Here is a 26,932-nt window from a genome sequence, read left to right as displayed (position 1 = left end):
TTTCCTTCACAATCATGAACCATCTCAGTTCAGCCTCGTCCCTGTTCAATTCAATGTGATGTCTGTCCCACTTTAGTAGGCCTGTTGCATGTATTTATGCATGTGATGTCATGAAACATCTATCTGTGTTAAATCACTTGTTATGTGTCTTTCTTCACCAATAAAAATTAAGAAAAAAAAGGGATAGGTTTATTGACAATGTTTTGATCAAACAGCTTTTTCCATGTGTTCAAAGCTGTTCTCTTTGTAGAAAAATACACATTATTTTAATTAATTAATTAATTAATTTTTGCGTGGCAAAACAAATGTCACTTGAGTAGTTACATCGCTCAAGGTATTATGTTTTTGGTACATCATGCCTCACTGCCTCCCTGACATGGTCACATGTTTCACAGAATATGCTTGTCTTACATTTAATCATAAGAATAACAGATGTGTGCAAACCTCTGTCCCCTGAGATGCTTCACACTTAAGCTAATTTTAGCTTGTTTTCCATACCTGACTGTGCAGAGAGGTACATGCACACTCAAGTGAGGTGGTCCTGCTCATGGACAGGGATCAAAAAAGTAACTCCTACACAGCCTCAACCTTCCAGTTTATCAAACATCTTGTCTTTAATTCATCTAGATGAATATAGATTAAGACAGAAAATTAAGATCCATATTAAAACCTCTGTGTTGCATATGGTTAAATTCAAACCTTTTCCTTGTGAAGTTTTATGTTTCTGTTCCCTCTTGTGCCATGAAAGATATATTTTACTACTAGTTCAATATGCATAGAGCCAAGTTGTAAGGGGATTATCATAAGTTACATAAGGCAGTGCTGTCAGGCAACATAATGTAAACTGTGGCTCATCATTAAGGTACAGTACAGTATGCATGGATTAAGATTGGATTTGATGTCTTTTTTTGCAGCAGTAAAAACAAGGATACGATTGCTTTACTATTCTCTTTGTTTTATTCTGGAAAAACATATTTGTATGTTATGTACATGGAGAAATAATACTGTATGATACATAAATTTGAAACAAAAAAGGCAGATTTAAATAGTCCCACAGAGCAATAATAGACATTTGCCATGATGAGATTTTTACACAGAAAACCCCAAATTTCTCAGTCTTATGTTCACAATTTCAGACGAATGTCATCTCTACTTTTATGTTCTTATTAATAAGCTGTACTTTTACCTTCACCTCTACCATTAAAACCTAAAAATCCAGTCTTCTGTTTTTTTTTAAAATGTTCCAATACCCCCATCTCTGCAACTCTGGCGTGTGGGCTCACATGCCAAATGCCTTCTCACAAGATGATTTCATGCAGTTCTGACTAGATTATATTTAGGCATTTTCTACTTCTCGTGTTGTTACAGCTCAGAGTCGTGTTTCCATAACTTGCACTGGCTGCTTCCTCAGACTGCAGCTCCCAAAAACAACCCTCTGCATGTTGGGGTGCAGAAAGGCCCTCAGATGTTGGGGAGGAACACTCATAATGTACTTAGTTTAAAATCCCGTGTGAGGGATGTAGCCTTTCATTAACATCAAAATAGAGTTTGTTTTGTTTCACACAGTAAACAGTGTCTAATTAATTGCATTACATAGAAGAATGATTCTCAATGTGACAGAATAACAAATATATCTTTCTGAATTAATTCAAGCCTCAGGGGCAGGCACCTCTCTCACGGAAAGCTCCTCATGTTTTGCTCACAATACCTGGTAGACAAAGAGGTTGTTATTATTGATAGACTCAGTCACAGTCGGCCTGACCCTGATTAGAATCATTAGGAGACATTTTTTGTCTTCTTTTACAGTAGCTGTGCTATTATCTCGCTGGGTCATCGCTCCTTACCTTTTGAGGAGGGTGCTAATAAAATTGCTATCTCTCTTGGCTTTTCCGCTGTGGAAATGAGTTTGAAAGCAATTTGGACATGTCACCCCCAGGAGAGAGTTGATATTGATTTGCCATGAACTACCATCGGGATCTAAAGGAAAAAAGGGCAATTTATCTACAAATGAGAAAACTCACAGAGATCTCACATTTTTCTAAATAGCTGACCTACTTTCTGTCATGCAAGCCTCTAGTGTCTCATGCTCCATCCGTACATTCTCAGGGCTCTGTTTTAGGCTCCTGCCCAAATGTCTGCTTGCTCTAAATATTTGCATATTGAGAAGTATGTTTTACCCCGCCAGCTGCTCCACATTGAACTAAGACAGTTTGAAGCGGGCACCTGCCATTAGTTTTGTCATAAGTAGTCGGATGTCTGTGTGTTTGTGAGTGAGCTGTCAGGGTGCTCATTGACCTTTTATGTGCCCCCAACACCCTTATGAGAGGGAGACTGTGCAAGATGAAAAGATGAAGTGCTCCAACGTACTCACCCTGACTAACCCCATCTCCTCTGTTTCATCCAGAATGACACATGGGGACAGCAGTACTCCTACGCTCTTTTCAAAGCTATGAGCCACATGCTGTGTATTGGCTATGGCATGTACCCCCCGGTGGGCATGACAGACGTGTGGCTGACCATCCTCAGCATGATTGTGGGTGCTACCTGCTACGCCATGTTTGTGGGCCACGCCACCGCGCTAATCCAATCTCTAGACTCATCTCGACGGCAGTACCAGGAGAAGGTGAGTTAAGAAGACGTATTGCTGATGGCTGTATTGTCTGGATTTATTTTTAAGAGAGGACAGTGGTGGTAGGTGGGTAGGATGCTTGCTGTTCCTCAGCTTATAGCCTGGTTTTGTTTTGTAGTTTAATGTTGCAGTTAACCCCAAAATTGAATTTCTGTGATGATTTACAGCCACTGACCACACCCTGACATGCAGGTATTGCAGCTCCATCATAACTCTTCCAAAAAGGTAAAACGGTCACCACCAGTCTAAACCAGGGGTTGTTAAATTCTTACACTGTGCCCCCTCACCCCCTTCAGACAAAACTGAGACAGCTGTGCCTCCATGGTACCCCTTGCAATGTGACCACTATAAAAAAAAAATATATTGTTATTATTGACAATAGTTTTATTTATTTTTTCACTCCTAGTGTTATTCTTTGCCTTACTTTGATTTTGGGGATAATTATGCTCCACGTTTTGGAACTACATTTGCCTATATTTGCTTAAATATTGGCCCATATCAGCACCATTAAAATAATGCCATATTAGCTATTAGCACTTCATGTTTGCATTGCTGTAAAGGTTGTTAACACAGCACTGGTTAAAATAGAAATGCTTTGTCTAACAATTTGTATGTACGGGTCCAGATAAGACAGCGTCTGGGTCCAGTCTGCGGCCCACCTATTAGTTACCTCTGTTCAAGGTAGAAGATATTCTTTCGCGTTGAGAAAACTAAATCCATAAAATTGTCAAATTCTCTCCAGCAAGTAGAGGAAGTTTAAGTGACAAAACAATGCCCCTAAAAAGCTGCATACTGTATCTCCAAAATGTTAACTTTTGGTAGGCTAAGAAAAACAGCATCATTTCCAGGTTTGTTTGGATGACAAAGAACACAGAGAGTACTGTTACTAAAAATGATGGCATAGTGAGCTAGTCTCCCACATCTTTTTATCTTTGCCTGGATGGGTTTTTGCTGTGGAATCATATGCACACAGACAGGAACCCCAGCATCCTCAGTTCAGGGAAAGGAAAGCCCTGACGGCTGGTCGTGAAGGCCAAGATGTGTTCCACAGTGCCATGCCCTCTGTGGGCACAGCGTGGGCGATAATGAGCTGTGCTGCAAAGCCTGCCACACTGCCCACCATCTGTAGTGATGAGGAGACAGGAGAGGATGACCTCCAGGGAATGGAGGCAGAGGCTCATGAGACCCCACCCGAATGAAAGAGGGAGAGTGGGAGTTAAGAGGCCAGAGGAAAAGACCCAAGCAGACAAGCCGAGGGAGCAGATTAGCTGACGTAATGGCTGTGTGTTATACATCTTCAAAAGGAGAAAAAGGCCTTTGGATAAATTAACGTCTGACAAATCTAGGGGTGAGTAACAAAGAGACAAGTTTTCCACCAAATTTCCAACAGCTAAGATGATGAAAAATCCAAAAAGTACAACATGCAAGTAGGTACATGACTAATGCAACTGATCTGAGTAGCTGTTTAATGAAACGCGGATGAACCAACTCCCAGCTCAGCACTCTCCATTTGTCTGCCGATCTGCTTTAGAGATGCCTTGCTGCCAAGTAGACTGAACAGCTGGCCTGTCTCAGCACCAGTCAGCATGTGCTACCAAAGCCATTTGCTGCAGTTTCTGGGATCACCCCCTCAGGCGCCTAAAGAATCCCCCAGCCAGCTAAAAAGGCCCCCTTGTGCTCCCACAGCTTCCCATGGTGCCTGCCTGCAGAAAGGTTATTACTGCAGATTGCAATTAATTTTTAAGAGTGTGGATTCTCTCATTTATCTTTCCACATGCCTCAGTGATAAGAAACTCTCTGGGTGCACTGTCACTTCATGCTCATCTGGCTGTGGGAGCCAGATAGTATTCATTTCTACCACAATGTACTCTACCCACTCCTCCGTTCTTTTTATCAGGGTTAGTTCCTTCAAAGACATAAACCTTCTTGTCATTGGCCTTTGCATCAGTTGTGTGACAATGGGATCTGCTCCTGGAGATTTCACTCTGATTTTCCGTGCTAGACTAATACCATAATCCACACACTCAAGAAGTGGACAATCCATTGGTCAGTCTCTAGAGTTTTGAAGAGACAGGTGGCTGTTTTCAGAGAGCCATGACAGGCACAGCTGTTCCTGTCCACAGGGACACAGCCTGGAGAAAAATCTGTTAACTGAGACACCACCGACACAGCAGCCAGTATCCAACCTGCCATCATAGGCCAAGTTATCATATACACCTGTCTGTTAGGATGAGTGAGATTATGCTGTCTCTGTTAGAGTATGGTGTGGTGGTTCCATTTAACATCCTGAAGCATCATATCTCTTTAAGCAACCAGGTGAAGATGTAATGGGAGGCCATGTGTATTCTGCAGGTGGGCTTACTGTTCATAGACCCATCATAAACCATGCACAGTATGAGGACGGTAATATGACCAAAACAAGGTAAATATAAAATACCTGATGATTCCAAACAGTGATGCTAATCCACAGCAGCATATAGCAGATATGTATAATTATTTATTCTTTAGCCCAGAGAGTTAAATCACATTTATTGCATTGGGTGCTCAGAAAGAATAATGGTGCATTAAGGCACTCTACATAAAAAAAAGGGAAAATCATCATGTCCAAAGGTTTGCTATATCAAAAAGAAGCAATTTCTTTTTTTAATCATAGATACTGCCTCTCTTTAGATATTTGCATATTGTATGGTGGCTAAATAATGGTATATGTATTAATTTTGATCTGTGCTCACCTGCCAGGTGCCAGGGTGGGTACTATAAGTACAAGGATGCTGCAAAGCTTTAATTCTCATCAAAAGCGGTGTATATTTATAATAGTGTGTAAAACAGGATTAAATACAATTGTTGTGTGTCATGAAATATAAGTGGAAAGAAAGGGGGAGATGTAACAGAATTTATGGAAAGCTGATGAAATGGATATTTATTTATATATATATATATATATATATATATATATATATAATTTTTTTTTCTTTTAATTTATTTTTTTAATAGTAATACTTAATGTAGCCTAAATAGCCTTGTTTGAAAATAATAATAGTAATGTTAGATATTTATTAGATGACATAAACTCATATAAAAGTAATTATTCAGATTTACTCCTTTTAGTTTAGTTTTGTATTGGCATTTGATATATTTTTATAGAAGAAGCATAATATTGTTTTTATTGCAGGCCCAATTTCTAACCACATGAATATGAGGTATGTTACAAAACACATTTGAAGAGTCTGAATAAAAGTGGGTATATGTAATTTTTTTGTGTGTCTGAAATGACCAGAATTCAAACTACAGGCTGATTTTACTCAAGTGGTTCCAAAGATTAGTGATCTAACAAATATTTTATAGTTTCTGTCAGCACTAAATTTTTGATAGCTGGGCAAGATTTTTCCTGAAATATGGATCACAAAATGTGCTGCTTTTGATACAAAATAAAAATCTTTTCGAGCTTCATCAAATATCTAGTGATATTGTGAAGATGTTTGACAGTGAGATTGTCTTTCAGTCTAATAAATGTGTTAACCCACAGTTTCTCACATTTTTCAGAGACACTCTTTTGATAGTTAATTTGGGAAATCTGACTCAACACATGCATAGCTGATGTTGCAGTTTACAGACTGTGAAACATGAGGAATTAGACATTTTTGACTCATTAGTAAATGCTGTAAATGCCACCAATCTTTTTTGCTGTTGCCTGTTGGCAAGCTGAAATGGATCTCTGCAGTTTGCAGTTTGGAGTTTCTGTGTTCAGAAGCCAAATATGCCCATGTTGATATTCCAAAGATACCGTCAGCAAGACCACTAAAATGCATAATTTGCATAGAGAAGCAGCCTGTGAAGTAGCATGAATTGTGATTTTCTTATCTGTGTAGTTCCATAAATCACTGTGTTCTGACAGTCTTGCTTATTATACAATAATTTCAAAATTCAAATGTGGATGGGAGTATAAATGAAACTGAACATTATGGAACATCATGGAGTTGGATACATGCTACATCATGCAGGGCTGTTGTGCTATCAGTATTGCAGTTGTGTTGTGTATGACAACCTGAGCCAGCTTGTAGGTAACTCGATTCGCGATAACACAAATTACCAATTACTGCTCACAGTGTGACAGAGGGTAGACTTGGACCACTGTTTAGTTTGAGAAAGAAGTGAAAGAAATTAGATCATTGTGCCAAGCAGCACCGGCACCACATTTAACTGCCTCGTGCTGGTTTTGATGTGACTCAGGCTCTGCATTCATCCACTGTAAATGAGCTACACAAAGCAGAATGTGGAGCCTTCATACACCTGGCAGTGGGGCCAAGATGAGACGCCATCTGTCCAGTTGGCATGCAGAGGTGATGTCCAGGTAACAATTAAATTTAGATGTGAAACAAATCAGTGAAACCCCTCTGTGGGACTCTGATGAAGAAAACCAGTTTATGAAGGAATTTCAGAAGTGTACAGATGAGAAAGAGGAACGAAGGAGAAAAAAAAAGCAGCTCAGCTCTCAAAGATGGTGAAATTATCATCAGAAAGCACGGGTATAATCTTTCCTGAATAGAATTCTATTACAACGTGGCACCATGTGATAAATGCCTGGGCTGTCAGAAGCTAGACAGCAGACTGAAATGAGCTCTTAAACTGGAATCAGGCAGCCTGTTAACTGCACCTTGCAATCACACCAAATACAACGGGTTAAAGTGTGGACCCAATGAGATGAAAAATAGTTTTATTAGATTTATTTTATTTAGGCTAAAAATAAATACTTGTTGCCACTCTTTTGCTGTGTGTAAACAGAGCCTGTGGATGCAGAATAGTGAAGCATGTGCATTTTCTACCTGCCGGCAACTCAATTTGTTGCAGGTGTATCTGACTGCATAGATTAGCTTGGGTCCATATCAGATTTGAAAAAAGATGAGCTTTGCCTCAGCTTTACTTTTTCTACTCAGACTTCCATGTGCTAGAGGTGCTAGAGGTCTAATGACTGGGTGCTCAAGTCAAGGGACCAGCCCTCTCTGGTTGAATGTTTTACACCTGACCACACTTAGCATCATTGATGGGTGTGGTTGGGTCACACATTAGCTCTGCTGCACCCGTAACTACACCTGGCAGTGATATGATAGGGCCCTGGAGTACACCTGTGCATCACTGCAGCAAGGGGAGAAGTAAAACCACTGGAGGTCAGCAAAAACAACTTTTTTCTGGGCAACCCAATGGCCGAATGATAAGAGCGCATATCATATGGGTGTTTATTTTTTTATAGAACAGGGTAATATAACCTCAGTTTTCGACAACATGAACAATTATTTTTCGTTACTGAATAATTTATTATCACTTTTGATTTTTCTATTCTATAAAATGGGAAAATAAAACCCCACAACCCAAAGATAGTCAATTTACAATGAAAATTTAAAAATCTGCAAAATTCTGCCATTTGAAAATCAGAAATCATTTATTGTTTGTCCTTTGTTGCTTTATAAATGACTTCAATGATTAGTCATATGCAAACTTCATAGTTATTCAAATACTTTCAACATTCAATATCTAACAGTGAAATATGATAGAAGAGTTGATGAATCTCTTGGGCTGACAGGTACAACAGATATATGCTTTTTCATTTTCTGTTTTTCTGTCTTTATGTTTTCATCAGTAATTGAGTAATTCATTCCATAACAATTTTTGATGTACTGTAAGAGTCTCTACAGCAGAGATTTCTCTCTTATAGAATGTTTCTCCTATAGAATAACACTGTAGTACAGAATACAACAGTACTGTGGGATTTCATGTGTTACTGTAGTATTATAGTACCACAGTAACAGTATTATTCCCTAATCTGTTTGAGTCTCATCCTCACATTGGACCCCTGTATTACCCAGTGAGCAGCTCTGCTACACCACAATCTAAAACACTGTGAGTTGGAATGGGTTAAGCATCTGTCAAATTCCCACAAGGATCCTTCCTCTTGTCTCAGGCATGTTCAGAACCATTATCACACGAAGAGAATTACAGCTCTCCAGATTGGGGGCACAAGATGGCTGCACATGTGACTGTGCATACAGGGTATGCCTGCCACTCCAGCTCTCTGTAAGCCACTTCTCATCTGTCACTATGGCCCTCTGCTGTGGAAATTCATACAGTATACAGAGATGGGGACGGGGACACCAAACAAAAGAGATAATCTCATTCATTTGTAGGTGACTTGTGATCCATGTTGTCTTACGTTATAGAAACTCACTGATCCTTTTGAGCGTTTCTCCTCTTGTGTTTTTACCATGTATGTTGTTATTACTATTCAGAGTGGGATAACTAAGTGATGTTCTGTTGTTGTTGTTAGTAGTCAGTGATGAAATCAGAGTTGCCCAGGAGAGACCAGTATATGAGTAGCGTGTTGTGGCATGCCAGTCCCTAATGGCGATAGAAGGAAATGGCAATGGGGCTCTGCAGCCCCTCCCCTTTAAATCTCTAATTAACACTTGGCAATTAAACATGGCTCTTTGGGGAATAGTTAATAAGAGGCCCAAAGCTGATTATTTGAGGGTGAAGAGGCCCTAGAGATCTTTTGTTCCCCTACTTCAATCCTCCAATCAAGGCCCTTGGAAATACAGTAAATATTCATCAGAGGGATAAATATGTTTGCACTTTATAGAGTTGTCCCTTTCTCTGTAAGAGGGATGGAAATTCATTAATACTGTCAGGCAAAACATTCAGCTTTAGTGTTTTCCTTATTTAGGCTAAATATTTATTTCGTTATGTCCGTGATTGATTTTAAAAAGGCTTTACAAAAACCCATGATGTAAAAGATGTAGGTTTCATCCAACAATAGCAGCAACTCGGCAGTGCCTTGTGGAAGTTAAGTCACAACTTCCCCGTACAATCAACCCAAGGACACAGCTGTCAACAAGTTGAGGAGCTTAAGTCAGATTCTGCCTTACAGTTAGAGCTGTTCTCATTAGTTGGGACCTGACTGATGGCATTAATCTAAACCCTGTTACATTTCCTTTTCCTCTCTGGCTGCCTCACAACTTTTACTGCTGAGTCAAGGACTGTTGACATGCCCCAGAGATACTCTATGAATTACTCGCTCTTTGAGATTTTATTGGGTATGCAGTACCAACATGGTGTTTATAGAGAGCAAGGAGAACTTCTTGCTTGGGTAGACTAGGATGAACCATAGTGACCATTAACCAATAACACCCTCTTAACTATCTATGGCCTAGTTATAATATATTAATTACATCACGAAAGAACACATCGCTAAATGATTGATAAATAATGCATACTAACTACGCTTAGCAGCAAATAGCATAAGGACGATAAACAAAATATTGATTATTTTGGTGACCCTCTCCATCATCATTAAAGTTATTTTAAAGTGTAAATTATAATGTAAACATGTAAATGTAGAGCACATTTATGCCGTGCTGAAGAACCTTTATTATCTATAAGCTTTATGCAATGAAAATATAAAAAGGGTGCTATGAGTTGAATGTTCTGCTCCCAGTGGCAATGCTAATATGCTGATTGTTTGCAGCTATATAAGGTTTAATGTCTAACATTTTCCAATTAGCACTAAACACAAATTAGATTGATGGTAAATTCATTAGGTTTCCAGGTGTAAAAAAATATGGGACATTTTGACCTCACAATTTAAAGTCAGGATCAATAAAGCCATTACAATTCATCCTGAACATAGAACATGGATGACTGTACCAAATTTATGAGCAATCAATCCAATAGGTGTCAGGACATTGACACCAAAAACCACAAATGTTAGTAAAAAGTTACCAGGCTTCTTTCTCTGGACACTATGATGTCTGATAAACATTGTCCTCTGTGGCGCCACTAGCATGGCTAAAAAACTTGATTTGGTTTCACACAGCCAGGGTATGTAATTACAGTGGTAGGACTTATCCATGACTGGTGGAATTATTATGAAACCACCTGTCTCACTGTAACATAATTACTACTTCCCTATAACTACTACTTACCAGAACATGAAGGGAATACTGATCTCAGGCCTGAATTCAATTGTGTTGTGACCATTTCGCACGAGATCATGCTGTCCTCCAACACATTCAGACTAAAAATAAACAAAGCAAGTGGAGCATTTCTCTACAACATGATTTGCTAAGTTTCTGCTGCCCATTTTTCATGCTAACATTTGCGAGTGCAAATGTTTGAGATTTCAGTTAGCCTTATTGTATGACCCATACCCTTTGACTATGCAATGCAAGGGTAGGGAGAAGGAGACAGAAGAGTAGAGAAAAATAAATATTTAGAAAGTATAATTTAGTGGCTGACATCTCTTTTGGGAAATGAATTATTCATGTTTTATTTGGTAGAAATTTGCATCTGCTTGGAGAACTGCATGAAAGAGAAGGGAATTGGGGGGAAAAAGCTTAATAAAAGAGTAGAGGGACAGAGAGGAAAAGAGAAGTATGAATGGGAAACAGACCAAAGAATGGACATGTAAAGAAAGATCAAAACTGAGAAGAGTGGGAGAGGATTTGTGAAATGAAATACCTGCTGTTGTATATAGCTCAGTGAGTAGTGTATGTTACTACCATAATATTGCCAAGCCTGGAAGCTAATACAGGCTCACCTACATACAGAAAAAGATAAACTCGACTGTAATGTACATAGAGGATAGTAAGTTCAGATGAAGTACTTACAGTACAGTACAGAGGCAGGGTGCACCCTCGACTTGCCACCAGTCGGTACGTGCTAGGCTAGTGAGGACACTTTGTTCTAACCTATTCAGATAAACAATCTGATGGCACGGAGATGGAGAAGACAACATAATCAGTGGTGTCATTTAAAGACCAAAAAATGTTTGACGAATGTGGCATTTATTGTGCTACTGCTACTGAAATATCACAAAAATTCAACATTTTTAAACTTAACATGAAAATTTAGCATCAACAGCCAAACACTGCAGTGTCACTGTCAAAGAGTTAAGAGTCAAACTCTTTTAACCCTTTGATTAAATTGATTTGATTGGGCAGGTAAAAATATTTTGTATATAAAACTATACACACACACATACACTCACACACACACCAATATATATATATATATATATATATATATATATATATATATATATGTACCTATTTGGAAATAAAAACATGGCTTCTTTTCATCACTCCAATGTAGCATTGCTGATCAGTGTAGCTTTGAAAGGACTTTTCCACAAAGCCTTGAAACAGGTGGAAACAGCTGCTCAGGCTCTGTCCAAAGATAAGAAAAGCTGCATACTAACAACTCTAAAGTTGACTTATTAACACATTATATCTTATTTGTGTAAAAACAAAATGTCGTGGTAATTTCCTGGAGTGTTGTGGGAACCGTGAGGCTGCCAGCTCTGCTGATTGCCTGGCAAGTGGAGTCTCTGTTGGCTGAGCTTTAGAGGTGCTGATGGGTATGATTTGGTACCTTTGGACCAGGCTGGATACCTTGTTTCCTACTGTGCTAAACTAAACTAACTGGCTGCTCAACTGCTCATTACTGTACAGATTTAAAAATGGTACTAATCTTTTCATCAATATCAAATTAGTATATTTCCCAAAAGGTTGAACTGAGGAAAGAAAGGGGAAAGAATAATATGGTTCTCATTGGCTTCTGTTAGATTTTGAAGAGCCCCCCCACTGGAGCCTCTGTCTCTTGGAGGAGAGGAGCAAAACTTCTTCTGTGTGGAAGGATTCTATTTCATCATCAGATCAGTAAATGCTCAGTTTTATGGCAAAGGGATTGTGGGGATAAAGACTGAAACCCCTACCCCACTGGATATCTAAAAGCCTCTTTCCACATCTTCTTCTTGCTTGTGCAAGTATTAAATTTTCCAGGTCACTTTACACACCGTTGACATATGTAAACTGCCAAATACTTCACTTGACATTCCTAAGACGTTAACTCATATTTAAGTATATCATATGAATAATTTCTTAGTGGCTGACTTACAGTATAATATCCATCTAATCTAGCCTGGCCTTTTCTGCTTAATTTCTTTTGCCCATGTTTTTTTTTTTTTTTTGTGTAACTGATCATGTAACTGTACACCCTTGCACTCGCAGTAACATGTACACATTGTAGTATTTGCGATTGTCTTTGTGTAGCTAGCAATGCATTAAAAATTATGATTTTCAGCAGGGGCATTCAACGGTTTGTAGCTAACTGGTCACAATCGAGGGAGCTGTATCATCAATATGCACAGACTGACTTCAGGCTGTTTTCTCTGTCTGTGAGGGCCTCGAAGGGCTCTGGTCAAACACAGACTAGCTAAAACCCTTCCAAATTTGGCAAAGAGGAGGCAAAAGGAAAAAGAGAACATTGCAGAACTGAGCATTGTAGAGGTTGAAAGCTGGGGCTGCATAAAGGAGGATTACAAACAGAGCGGGGTGTGTGATTGTGTGTGTCACTGGGTCAGCAGAAGTGTAGATGTTACCTGCAGAACCTTGACCAGACCTCATCCTAAAATGGTTATAGTTTAGTCTGCCTGCATATTTTAGAGTACAGGATTCTAACCCTAGTATATGTTTCTTTCCAGCTCCAGTCACATCCCCTGATTCTCAGCAGGCTTGACAGCTTTCCAGCTCGCCCCAAAAAACAGTCTGACTTGCATGAGGCAGCTGTCCTTATTTACTGTGCTATATTTCCACAAGACTGGCCTTTTGATGATCTCCCCCATGATTAATGGTGACTATGGTAGTAAAGTCAGATAACAAAGAGGGAGACATCCGAGGTCAGCCATGACACTGAGTGGTAAGGCTGTTGGTGACGTAGAAATGGTGATCAAAGAGCACCACCAGTGACGCCCTATGAATGGTTCATTTTCTTCTTTTTTTTCTTTCTCTGAGGGTCAAGGTTTCTACCTTTTATTATTCCTGTGGTGCTCTGCGTGTGCTTTGATCTGCATTTCTGCTTCTGATACTGCAGAATCAGTAAAAGGCTTTTATTTTGAACAAACAACATGGAGACTGGAGGACACAAACACACACAGTCTTCACTTTGATAAGTGTTTTGGTGAACATGGTGTTTGAGGAGCCACAGGGCTTTGTTTGTTACTAATTGCAACGCCGCATGTGCGTATATAAATAGGCATCATCAGCAGGACACATTCATGTAATCACAGTGTGGCTATTACACAGATTTAGAGTTTCAATTAAATTATGCAAATATTTTTGATTTCATCTTTAGCTTCATTTCTAATCAAATTTTTAGTAATTCTAATGTATTGTTGGAACAGTGCATATTGTGTATTGAAGTAAATCCCTACGCTGTTATTCGCGAGTAAACAAAAATATGAATTTTAGGGTCCAAAGGTCCAATATTATACATTTTTCTGGTGTTTTATTTCAAGTTTTGATATGATATATTTGTGGTTATGAGTACCAAAAAAGGAGTTCTAGCAACAACAGGTCGGTTAGCCAATCAGAAGAGCCAATCAGTAGAGCAGCTCAGAGCCTTTCTTCTGATTGGCTGACCGTTTTGTGAGTGATCCAATAAAAATATAGCAGATTTCAAGTAAACCAGCTCAGATACCCAAATCCTGCAAGTTTGGATGGTGGGTCCATGTTGACATCACAAAGTTACAGAAGTCCTGATAGCTGATTGTTGTGTGTCTCTGTGTCCCTGCAGTACAAACAGGTGGAGCAGTACATGTCCTTCCTGACAGAGGCTCAGTCTCTGAATACAGGCTGTGTGGATTTCTCTGTGGACTGAGCACTTTGATACCTTCACAGTACTAATATAAAGCCTGGACCTCCTCCTGAGATTTCCTCATTGAAATCTCACTTTATACAATATGGGACCTTTAAGTCAGTCAAGTATTATTTGGTTTAATTTATGATGTTAAACCTACTGCATGCATACATACAAAAAGAAAGGTATAATTACACACATATGCATAAATACGTGCCTTCACACACAGGCACACATGCCATCAATGTCTCTAGCACCTTGTCCGAACTTTTGATTTGAATGTGTAATCATGTCACACCTTTCCTCCAACATTCTCACGTCATCACCTTTTTTCTCAAACTTTCCTCATTGTACTGTATCCTCCACATACACACTACCTTCAGGACACTACAGTACCATACAGCCAGCTATTTGATTAATGTATTATAGTGTTAGCCATGTAGTATGCAGATGCAAATTATGAAAGAACCATAAACTAATGTCAATAATGGGGTCAACCCTTCTGATTCCCGGGTGTAGAAAGGCTTGTCATACCTGTAATCAGTTTTTATGGCAAAGAAACACAGATACACATTCTCACTGATTGTCCATTGCAAATGGCAACTCTGTCCCCTCTTCATGTGGATAAAGTAAGCCAGTAAGTCAGCTCTTACTTATGTGAACTATGACACAGAGACTGGCTGACACATTTACTTTGAGAATGTTTCTGTGCCAATCCAGATTAGCCACAACGGTGAATTGTTTACAAGTTCCCAATGAATTAACAGCATGACTAAACACTTCCCACGTGCTTTCTGTCTTTTAAGCGGGACAAAGAAAGTGTAAGAGGCATGATCAAAGACAGGGAAAGGGGTGTCTTGTCAAGCCTAACCTGCGAGAGCCCCAATGGCCTGTGTGTATCCGTCTCCATTTCCTTGTGTGTCTGACCTCAGTGCCAGCTGTTCCCTGTGGCTGTGTATCTGTGCTACAGCACTACAGCCTTTGAGTAGCCTGATTGTTGTGTGTCTCTGTGCCCCTGCAGTACAAACAGGTGGAGCAGTACATGTCCTTCCACAAGCTGCCGGCGGACATGAGGCAGAGAATCCACGACTACTACGAGCACCGTTACCAGGGCAAGATGTTCGATGAGGAGAGCATCCTGGGAGAGCTGAACGAGCCTCTCCGAGAGGTGGGATGTGAGAGAGTGGTCTTGTCTGGGTTTGCATCCGCTGCATGTGGTGCTGTGATGCATTCAAAAGCCTGCATACAGCTTGAAATTCCCCTCAGTACAGTTCACATTCACTGACATTTTACCCTTACACAAGCACACAGTGGGAAGGAAAGATTTTATTTTTTTCTTGAGTCCAAATCCAAACAAAAGTAAAACAAAAACAAATGTCTGCACAGCTGACATTTTTCCCATTGTTACTCTAATATGCCTCTTGTCTGAAACTGTGAGAGGTCAATACATTTTGTAGAGCTCCGGCTGCTCTTACTCATTACTGTTTTCGATTTTTCTCTGCACGCTTAAACAGGAAATCATCAACTTTAACTGTCGAAAGCTGGTGGCTTCCATGCCTCTGTTTGCCAACGCCGACCCCAACTTTGTCACGTCCATGCTCACCAAGCTAAAGTTCGAGGTGTTCCAGCCTGGGGATTACATCATCAGAGAGGGCACCATCGGCAAGAAAATGTACTTCATCCAGCATGGGGTTGTCAGTGTACTAACCAAAGGCAATAAAGAGACCAAGCTTTCGGATGGCTCCTACTTTGGAGGTAAGACGAGGTAGTTCTGCAGCAGAAACACAAACTCAAAGGTCACATACACACACACACAAACATCCTTCTGGTCTGTGGAGCTTAAATCTGCTCTGTTTTAATATGAATAATGCTGTCCTTTAGCACTTTAAGAAGATGGCCTAGAATTTTGATTTGTGAGGCAACAGCATTTGGAAAATGCTATTCTGGCTCTAATATTAGCTCATCGTGAGCTTGAAGTAGTATGTTGTGCAGTGCTTGTCACCTCACTTAAAATTCTGCTTCATGGTTTATGCAGGACTTCTCCCTTAATTCACATCATGAGCTGTCTCTGAAATGTAGGGCGAACCCAAATTAAGAAAACAGCACTTGCTATAGTGCAATTTAAGAAATATGCATTCAGAGGTCAAAGGTGTCAAAAAGTTGTGAAATTACATACTATATTCATATAGTATTCATTCATGAATGCTTAAGACTTGACTCACTCAACTCGCGTTATGTTCTTAATCAGGGTCAGATAATGCGTAGCCCTCTCATGGTCCTGCAGAGCTTATGACACATGTAGGAGACAATGCCGCCATACTGCACTCACCAAATACCAATTAATTTGCCCAGTGACAGCGTATCATTTAGACTACACTGTTAAGTAATGAGAAATGGTGGCAAAGCGTTTAACAGCACATGACCTGCCTGTAGAAGTTTAATTACGCCTTGCCTGCTCAAGTCCATCTCCATGCCCTCTCTCTGGGGGTGCCCACAGAAATAATGAAAAGATGGCAGGCAATCTATCTCTACACATGCCAAAACTAATCAACATTTTAGACAACATGGCCCCAGCTCTCTCTAAGGCCATGTTGTCCACAATGTTCCCTCCTTTAGGTCCCTCCTCAGCAAGGCAGAATTCAGACTCAGAGAGAGTTTTAGGGAGCTTGTAGACTTGTTTCTGGCGCATGCAACCGGGTAATGGCACAGTTTGTGTGACAGCTTGGAAGTTCTGCCACTCAAAGACACTGAACCGAGTGTACTCTACACGACAATGTCATCTAAATGCATGAGAGTGAACGCATCTACATCTGACTTCTTTTTTCTTGAGTATACATGAGTGGTGTAAAATGCACCGGTTTTGGAGCAGAAACTGACTCGGTGGCTTTAATCTTAAGTTTTGGATCTGTAATTATTTTTCCCTTTTGCGCATTATAGGCACAAGGCTTTTAAATCCATTATTCTGTGACTATTCCTAGCAGTGGCACTCCACTGGGAGTATAAGGGTGGGGGCTAGTGAGGTAAGCCTAGAGCCACTGGGAGTTTGTTACCAAACATGAGTTAGTCATTCATGAAATTAATTGGTGCAAGATCAGCACAGCGAGTATGTGGCACATGTGGATCTCAGTGTGGCTGTCAGTATCACCAAGCAGGAGGTCAAAAGCAATGAGTATTTTTATTGGTATTATTTATTTATTTTAATGTGCAGGATCGCTGAGATGAACTCCATGTGGATTACGATGTTTAGTCCTTCCATAGGTGATGGGTTTGCTGGTGAGTGTGTGAGCATGTGATTGAGGAGCAGAAGCCGCCCTGTTGTTGAACTGCATTCTGTTTTGTCAAGCACACTCGGTGTCAGGCTGCAGTTTACAGTACAGCAAATGGCGTGCCTATGTGCTCGTCAACATCTCAGCAAACTCATGTACCGTAACTCATTCATTCATAGACGACCTGAATTATTTACATAATTATATACTCAGCAGTCTGCTCCAGTTTGTTAGCTGCTGGATTAGCTCGAGCCAGAGAGCCTAAAGTCTAAAGTGGACACGACATGTCCTGGATGGGAGCATCGGCTGGGCACACAGCGATCCAGTGGAGAGGGGAAATGTAATGTGACTGCAGTACTAACGCCAAGGGACACATGGATCGCTGCCAAGCCTGCTTTCTGAACGCTGCTCTGGGCTCAGAAAGAAAACATGTACCCTCCACTCCCTCCTCCACTTGCCTCTTTCTCTCCTTATAGTTCAGTGTTGAAACACTTATCGGAACAGCATCTCCGCTGCCCCCTCAGTGCCCAGACTGAGCAGGTTATTGTGTTGGTATAGTTCATCCTTTGTTGCTTGCAGTAATTGATGTGTTGCCAGAGCAGACTGCAGCTCTCTCCTGCTTGGAGTAGAGCTCGGTGACCTTGTGGTGGCCCTACATGCCAGGCAGAGGTGCCTATCAAACGCTGCCTTTGATTGCATGGCTGAGATGGCTCACTTTGCCTCTGAGTGAGTGGCTTGTAGCAGCTCTGTGAGTGGGTGGAGGAAGAGGACGGGAGTAAGTTGACTGCACAGTTTGCAATCTCCTGTGTCATCTTTTTGGCTTTACTCAGTCTTTGCCTGGTTCTCTGTGAATGGTGCTCTCTAAATCCATAGTCTTGTGAAGTCCTGGGTTAGGGAACTAATACTACTCCCATTTCCCCTCTTTAACTTATTTTGCCTTTTTCCCCCTGTCTGAGCTCAGTCTGGCTGGTCTGTCGAGCTGCCAAATGGCCACCCTCACTGAGTGAGTGAGAGAGAGAGGCTGGCAGCAGCAAAGGACCAGGTAATCCTCCTGGTCCTTAACCCAGTTAACACCCTGCACCTCGTATTCTGAAGCAGCACCTGAAGATCGAGGCGCTGCAGCATTGATTGAGTGGCAGAATGGGGGGGTGATATATGGAATAGTCTTATATAACATGACAGGTTGGTTAGGATAGGACAATATACGATACAATGCTATGTTTTTATACAGTGTGTGATGCAACACAATCAATTAGTCTTCTCGACTGATGCATTTACTCATTGCTGTGTTTGTTTGTGTGTTGAAAAAAACAGCCCCCTATTTCTTCTTTTTCATTCAAATGGAGCTAGTCTGGGCGTTAGATGAGGAGTGAATGCATTTTACAAACAATCCAAAGGGGGAGATGAATGTCTGCACCAATTCTTATAGCAGTCCATCCAGTACTTCAGACATTTCTCTCAAAACCACAAATGTGAACCTTGAGGTAAACTCGGGGGATCACCAGTCATTAGTCTTCATCCTCTGGGGAACATGAATAACTGTACCAGATTTTGTGCCAGTTTGTCCAGAAGTTGCTGAGATATTTCAATCTGGACTAAGTGGTAGACTGACGGACAGCAAATCTGTAGAGCATCGCTAAATATTATTAATAGAACAACAGAAATACCAGTAATGACTTATTAAACCAAAATGACCTGATTTGTAAATTTGCATTTGTACATACTGTATACACAAACACCTTCTGGTCCTTAAATGTTAATTGTTAAATGTTTTATCATGTTTTTTGTCCCTCACCAACATAAACATCACCCAACCTCTGTTCATGGGATGAGAAAGAGACAATTAGATGTGACGGGACCCCAGCATCAGCCATGGTGCTGAAAAACAGCAGATATCGCCTTCCTTTCTGTGCATGCTATCCAAACGGAAGGTGTTTGTGTAGCTATGCTAATGCTGTGAGGGAGTGAGCATGGCGTGTCACGGGTAATCAGGCAGCCCACTGCGGATGTTTCAAAGGTTAGAGAGTGTCCGCTCCGTGCGCTGGGGGCAGTGTCGGGGAGGGAGATGGGAGCTGACAGCAGGACTCGGGATCCAGGTAAGCTTTGCCAGACCAGGCTGCAGGACACAGATACTTCTTCACAGACCAAGCAGCCGTGCTTATACTCATTAATTCACATCAGTACACACTTATAAGCAGGGAGTAAGACGGGTGCAACAATACACGCATGCAGATAGTTACAATTTTTTGAAAAGTACTTTCAAAGGCCAGCATTTGCATGTGCACATGCACACATACAGCACATGCATGTTGTGCTGTGCCTGCTTATAGTCGCTACATATAGATTATAATGTAGCTGTGATTGGAAGAAGACCCTGAGCAGAATTTACTGCTCTTCCCTAAACTTGTAATGTACCTGAAGAATATGCACTCACACATTCATTGCTAAAAATATAATCATGATTGTGCAGTTGTTCTAGTTTGTCCTCCATTTTCCACACACTGTGTTCTTTGACTAGATGAACTCAGTAATAAGTTTAACCCTTTAGTCTCTGATGCTTTGTCTTTCTTAGAGAATTATTATTATTACATGTCTTGGGTATTAATGATTTTTAGACACGAAACCTCCGCTACAGCCTCTCTTGCACCAGTCTTACCTCGTAGAGGGCTGTTTTTTTTTTCTTTTCTATTGACTGTATTTTGCTCAGCTTCCTGCTCCCAGTGCAGATGTAGCAAAGAGAAAGTCAATATAACCTTACAGATAGTGTTTGACCCTCTATTTATCTGTACATGTAGACTTGTCATTACACGGTGACTATGCAGTGTTTGTAAAAGGTGATCCATCATGTTCATTCAATTTCATCTCATCCCATCTTATTGGTATTACATTTTTTAAGAAAGCGTTTCAGTAAATTTTTCTACTACTACCACACAATAAATGTATTTCTGCCACCTCCATGTTTCACAGTGTAAAACAGATATGTGCACACGCTGTCTATCATTTAGTTTCACTCCTTTTGTTCTTGCTCTACTGCACACACACACACACACACACACACACACACATCTTGCATAGCATGCAGTCGGCTCTCCACTTTGAGAGCTGGTGCAGGGGACTCGCGGCGAAGCATCTTGCCAGTAAGAGCCCAGGACACGTGGGCTGCACCATGCAACAGAAGCCCAGTCATGTGTTTTTTTCTCAACAAGGTCACAGCACATGACGTCCAAGTCCTCCTTTTTTGGAGCCACATCCAATTTTAATTGATGTCATTCAATTTTGATGAATGCATTGTCACTTAAGTGTGAAAATGAAATATGTCATGGCTATCTTAAAGCAACATCTTCTCGTGCAGAGATGAGTTTTCCTTCCGGACACTGTGGCGGTGTTGTGTCTACTTTACTAACACAGTTTTAGGAACTGATATTGCTGCTGGGCCATATAAACTCAAAGCATAACAGGACAGTAGGGCGGGATGAGAAGATTCAGATTCAGAGTTGCATCTCTCTACCTATTTTTCAGTTTTTAGAATGAAGAATGACATATTGAATTCTCAGCCAGATATCAGTTATCTTGTGTCATGATGATATTATAGCTTTGCTAATTTAAGCTAACAAAGCCCACAATTTTGGGATGATTATGAATCATCTCTTTGTTAGTAAGGACCACACAGAAATGAATAATTGTTGAAGTGGCAGTCAGTTTGAGGAGAAAACACACGCCCCTTATAGAATACAGGCAGAGCTACACCAACTAAGCCTGGTATATGATTTCATGCAGGATTTGGGGAGCGCTGCGATGAGTCACAGGAGATGTGAGTAAGCAGTGGGAGTAGAGCATTCATAAATAAATTGAATGTAACTCACAAACCATCCACAAAAGCCACCACGAGTTGAAAAAAGTGAAGTTTACATTTCACTCAGCAGTATAACATATTTTATTTTTTACATTGTGGAGTAAAGTGTCCAATATTGCAAGAAGAAATATGGATATAGATAATCAGATGAATAAACGTATGATGCAACATATAACTGTAAGTTGAAAACAAATATGAGTTTAATGAAAAAACAGATGAAAAAGAGCGAAATCTAAATCTGAAATGAATTGTTCAGTGGTAGATGAATAGAAGATGTGATTTATTTCTACAAAAATATTTTTTGCTTTTATGTCAGCTTCAGTTCAGTGAGTAGATGCAAATCACTGAGCAAATCATTTTAGGTTTTGAGTTGTTTCAGTTTCATTTACCATTTCATTATGAACCCTGTCATATATATTACCATCATATCTATTTTCTACTTACATTAAATCCACTTCTACCAAAAACAACCATCACTTCATTTTGATGCCACATTTAACTTGGCTTCCGGTGTTAAAGTTCCAGATATTCAGGACAGTGTTGATCTTAATAGCAGCCGCCTGCGTTTAACCCCTCAGCGCTCAGAGATCTCCACTAATCTCTTATTGTGCACCAGACCCAAACCCTGCCATGGATTTTTTTTCTTTTTTTTTCCTGCACTTGTAGTTCAGATGGCACCGCTAAGTGTCTGGGCTTCACTTGCTTTCTGCAAAGACAGTTAGATGAGGCCAGAGGGCTCACTGCAGCTCACCACCTCATCTTGGCAGTGTTTGCTCCATCCAGAAAGCCACGGGACAAGAGGATTTAATACAGAGCCGCGATGCTCCTCTCCAGAGGGGATTACTGGAGCAGGGCTGCAGGAAATGGACCCCCAGCACAGCTACAGCCAGGGCTGCCCCGCCAGCACACACTTATAGTATACACTCACACATGTGTAAACACACACACACAGCTCTCATGCTAGCTTGGCCATTGTCCATTCACCCATGCTCTCTCTCTCTCTCACACACACAAACAGTAACACAACACACATGATGCTGTCCTTATGCTTCATATACACTACATATTCCTCCCTCACTGTCCTGGCAAATCACGCATACTCCCCTTATCTGTTCCCCTATCTCACTTTTCAAACCATTGCACACAATCATAACCACTTCACACTCAGTGACCAGAAGAGTACAAAAGTCTGTACAATCTAATGCAGTCCAGTGCAGTTGGTGGTAGTGGTGGTTTTTATTGTATTTTATCATACTGAAAAGTGTTTTGGCAGTGGACAAAATGCCAGTTCCTACAGAAATTAAACCAGGTGTCACAAACACAATATTGTTATTGTGGGGCTGTTGTTTGAGATTGCTTTGCATAGTACAGGTTTTATATTCTGTCCACAGAGGATAAATTTCATTCATCAAAGTGGGCAGTAGTTGTAATTTCTGTGTTTATTAGTTGCTATAAAAATCACAAAAATAGTGAAAAGTTGAAAGTGGCAAAGTGAATCTGCTCTAGTTTAACTCACCATAATGTTAAGTTGTTGGTTTATGTGTGAGTGTAGCTGTGATTCCCATTGGTACTTTACCAGTGGGAACAGAAGTGTATTAAGGGGGGAAATTTTGAAGTCAACACTGACAGCATTTTGTACCATCTGCTACCTCAGGGTATATGAACTATGCTTTGCAGTGTGGCACCCCCTTAAAGACCTCTCCAAAATCCATCTTTTTATTTATGTTTTGCTTGTTGTTGGTACTTCTATTATACATTTTTCAACCTGTACACATTAAGTTGCATAGAAGAAAACCATTTTATTCTGCCTTAGGCAGAGTGAAGATCAAATATGTGGTGCTGACCAGCATCTGCCAAGCTGTGAAGGCTTTCCCTTTTGGTTAACTCCCTATGCAGCTACCTGATAGAGCTATCGTATACAGAAACTTTTCCATCTGCAGTTCCTAATGTAAGTTGTGTGCGTTAAATAAAATTGCAATAATGCGTACCAAATCCTCCATGGCTACTCTGATTTTAACCATAAATATCTTATATACGCATTATTTTGCATGAGAGGATATTGTAGCTAAAATAAGTAAAATTTGTATTTCAGCATGAAAACAGAAATGTTGAGTAGGAATGTATCTTTGGCAGTGAACACTGCGCAAATGTATCTGTATCTGGTTTTGTTAGTATGTCAATAGGAGCACTGCTTTTAAGGGGAATGAGAACAGCTGACATGATTGTTACAAGCCCCCAACACACACGCAGCCTCATTGATGACATTATGTTTTTTTACACGCACCCACACACACACATGTTTTTTTGAGTAAAGCAGACATTGCCCCATACAGTACAAGGAAGGTGTCGCTGTATATGTGGCTTCAGGTTAGGAAAATATAAACCCAAAACCGACATGCACCAACATTTTGTAGATGTGCAATATATTAAAGAGTAAAAGCAAAGGAGGAAGCACAGGACAATGCAGAGAAAGGCAGTAATGGAGTCAGACTATGCATGAGATTTCTAGAGATAAGTTGTATGATGGATTCTTTAAAAATTTGATTTGATGTAGGCTAAGGGGAGGCAAAGTAGGAAAGTGCATTCTGTGGAAGAATTGAGAGCATGTGTGTGTGGATGTGCTGGAAATGGGTTTCTGAGAAAGAGGGAGTGTGATAGCGAACACAGGAAGGGAGGGTGGAAAATGAGATGAAAGCTGAAGAGAAAAGACATTAGGGAATATGTACAAACACATGGCACACCAACAAATACATACATCAAAATCACCTAAGCCCTGTCCATATATATATATATATATATATATATACACACACACACAAACATATATACAATATTCAGCATTTTATAGATATATACAGTACCTTCATGTATATCCATATACATTTGTATATAAAGTATATATAGAAGATATAGCCTGTATTTTCACCACCTTACTCTGCCATACTGCTGTCTCATGAATAAAACACTGCCATGCATACATACACACATAGCACATTTACATCCATTTTTGTACACACACACACACATCTTGTGCAGGCACAGGCTCTCACACAGACACATCCCACTTGTGCATAGTAGTGCATGCAGGCACATGCGACATCTGCATATGACACAGACACACTGACATCCACATGAACCATCTCTGTGCCAGAGCTCTACAGCAGTGCAGCTTGTTAAATGGAGCATTATTTTCCTGAGTGGACATAGCAGATGAGGGCTGGCAGACCTTTAAGCTCTGAAAATAGCGCTAAGTTCTGCAGCAATTGATTACAGAAAAGTTGTAGTTTATAATGCCAAAAAAAAACACAACAACTTGAGAGTGTGCAAGTGCTTTACTTTGTCACTTACATACTCTATCTGCTGAGGAAGATAAAGCAGTTCATATAATCCTATGCTTCAGGTCATGTTGATAGAGGTGAAGGTAAATGTGTAGGCAGTGTGTGCATGTGTAAAAAGTGATTTTTAAAAAATCATTGTTTTTGACATTTTTACATTTGTTATTTGTAGTGATTATGGATGTTCCTCTTAGATCTGGGATTCTGCCCGTTTCTTGGATAGCCTTTAACAGAAAATGCTACCTGTTAGACTGTGACTGGCTGTTAATGATAGAGTGGTTGTCTGTGACAGAAAAATCTATAACACTGTCACTGGTAAAACTGTTTTCAATTTAAACTCAAAGACAAGGAAGCTTCAGGATGTAAACCCACTACATAACTGTGTTTATTTGCTATGTTCTGTTGCAGAGATTTGTTTGCTGACGCGGGGTAGAAGGACAGCCAGTGTCCGAGCAGACACATACTGTCGCCTGTACTCACTGTCTGTCGACAACTTCAATGAGGTGCTGGAGGAGTATCCCATGATGAGAAGGGCCTTTGAAACTGTTGCACTGGACAGACTGGACCGTATTGGTAAGAAAACAATCTTTTAAAAAGACAATTTAAGATTTAAATCTTAATTAAGATACCACAAACTTTATTTTGTATTTTGCAACTACTTTATATTTTCATCAGGAAATGAAGCCTGCACTTAGTATCAGAAATGATCTGTAATGAAAACCTTGAAATTACAGATTCATCTTTAATGTGTTTGTAAATAAGACTTATTATTAATCTTATTTCACCTGGTCAGACTAGAGTAGATTTCACCTGTGGGGCTGCTTGTTTGTCTTCAGAATGACCCTGACACATAAAAAAAATAAAAAAATTAAATAAAAAGATATTTTAAAAAGGGTTACAGCGCAGACAAAATTTTCAGGCTGTTAAAATGTTGACACTGATACTCAATGACTGAAATTACTTTCAGAGTCCTCATATAAACATTCAGATAGAGCTCTGGTTTTGAAATCCCTGTGTGACTTCTCTTAGCCATACAATTGACATTCTCTCCATATCCATCACTGTTCCCAGGCTCAGTCTGGGCAGATGAAAAATTCACAATGAAAGGCACGCCTGTATCATCACTCAGCCATCACTGCATGCTGTGTTTTATCCTCAGCTATGTTTAGAATGGAAGATAGAGAAATAGCTTTAGGGGGTCTCTTTGTAGAAAATGGCTGCTTTGAAAAGATGTGGTGGGCTGATAGTGATGTTTCTGTGAGATGGTCTCCTGTGTATGTCCTGTCTGCTGGGCTTGATGTTCATGCACACTCTCTTTCCCTAATAAAGTCACTCACACAGCACTGATCCGTAAATTAATTACTGTCATGATGGACTGTGCACAATCAGATTGGAGGTGTGCAAGTGATAAAGGGTCAGGTGTTGCCGGGGTCAAGCTGGATGTAGATACAATACCTCACAGCCATTCCTCTACTAATCTGCCACCAGTCATAACAGAAAATGGAGAGATTGATCTGGGCCTAATTGCATTTACAATATCTTCGGGTTTCACAGCCTTTTGTTAGCACCAAATTGAAAATGGCAGTCATGTGAATTAACCCTGTCACTGCTAGTGCGACCATTCAACAAAGACTAATGGACTTTGCGGTCAGAGTTGCACACATTTCTCTAGAAGGTTGGATCAGCAGTTAGTATGCCTGTCATAGTAACTCCCAACTTGTCTCTTTGACCTTGTGCGAAGCTCATTGTGACTTTGTTTTCGTGTCTCAAGACTGGAAAATAAATGAGCACAAAATATTTTGAGCAAGTATTTCTGAAAATCAAACTGTGAAAAACTCTATCCTGATTCTTAATTCCAAATTTGTTAGTTTCTTTACTTCTGTGTCATGAGATGGCTTACCCCATAAAAGGTAAAAAGGTATACACAGTATGGTTTCAGGCTGAGCCCTGACTTTTAAGATTCTTCCCATTTGATGTAATCAGCCAATAAAATGAGAGAAAATACAACACCAATAGATATTCACAGACTTGATGCATTTTCTCAGCATAGCTTACACTCTATCCCAAACCTGGTACAATGTTTGCTTTATGTTTTGTCCCCGTTGCCTGGAGAACCACAGTAAGAGCTATTTAAACATACATCACCTACACCTTAGGCTGCCAT

The 26,932-nt window shown here is 40.2% G+C and overlaps 1 protein-coding gene across 3 annotated transcripts in view; it reads left to right on the top strand.

Annotated features, from left to right (window-relative positions):
- LOC139627493 (potassium/sodium hyperpolarization-activated cyclic nucleotide-gated channel 3-like) overlaps nucleotides 1-26,932 on the top strand; it is a 76,252-nt gene that overhangs the window by 43,003 nt on the left and 6,317 nt on the right. For all 3 annotated transcript variants that reach the window (XM_071488278.1, XM_071488277.1, XM_071488276.1), the window contains exons 6-9: nucleotides 2,405-2,623; nucleotides 15,336-15,482; nucleotides 15,829-16,069; nucleotides 25,177-25,341. In XM_071488278.1, the coding sequence (XP_071344379.1) occupies nucleotides 2,405-2,623; nucleotides 15,336-15,482; nucleotides 15,829-16,069; nucleotides 25,177-25,341 (772 nt within the window). The remainder of the gene's footprint in view (nucleotides 1-2,404; nucleotides 2,624-15,335; nucleotides 15,483-15,828; nucleotides 16,070-25,176; nucleotides 25,342-26,932) is intronic.

Source organism: Trachinotus anak, unplaced genomic scaffold (genome assembly GCF_046630095.1).
Source record: "Trachinotus anak isolate AG129_WGS33_773 ecotype Australia unplaced genomic scaffold, CSIRO_AGI_Tana_v1 ptg000011l, whole genome shotgun sequence".
In the NCBI taxonomy this organism is placed as follows: domain Eukaryota; kingdom Metazoa; phylum Chordata; class Actinopteri; order Carangiformes; family Carangidae; genus Trachinotus; species Trachinotus anak.
The sequence above is the reverse complement of the archived record's forward strand: the minus strand, read 5'-3'. Positions and strand labels throughout refer to the sequence as shown.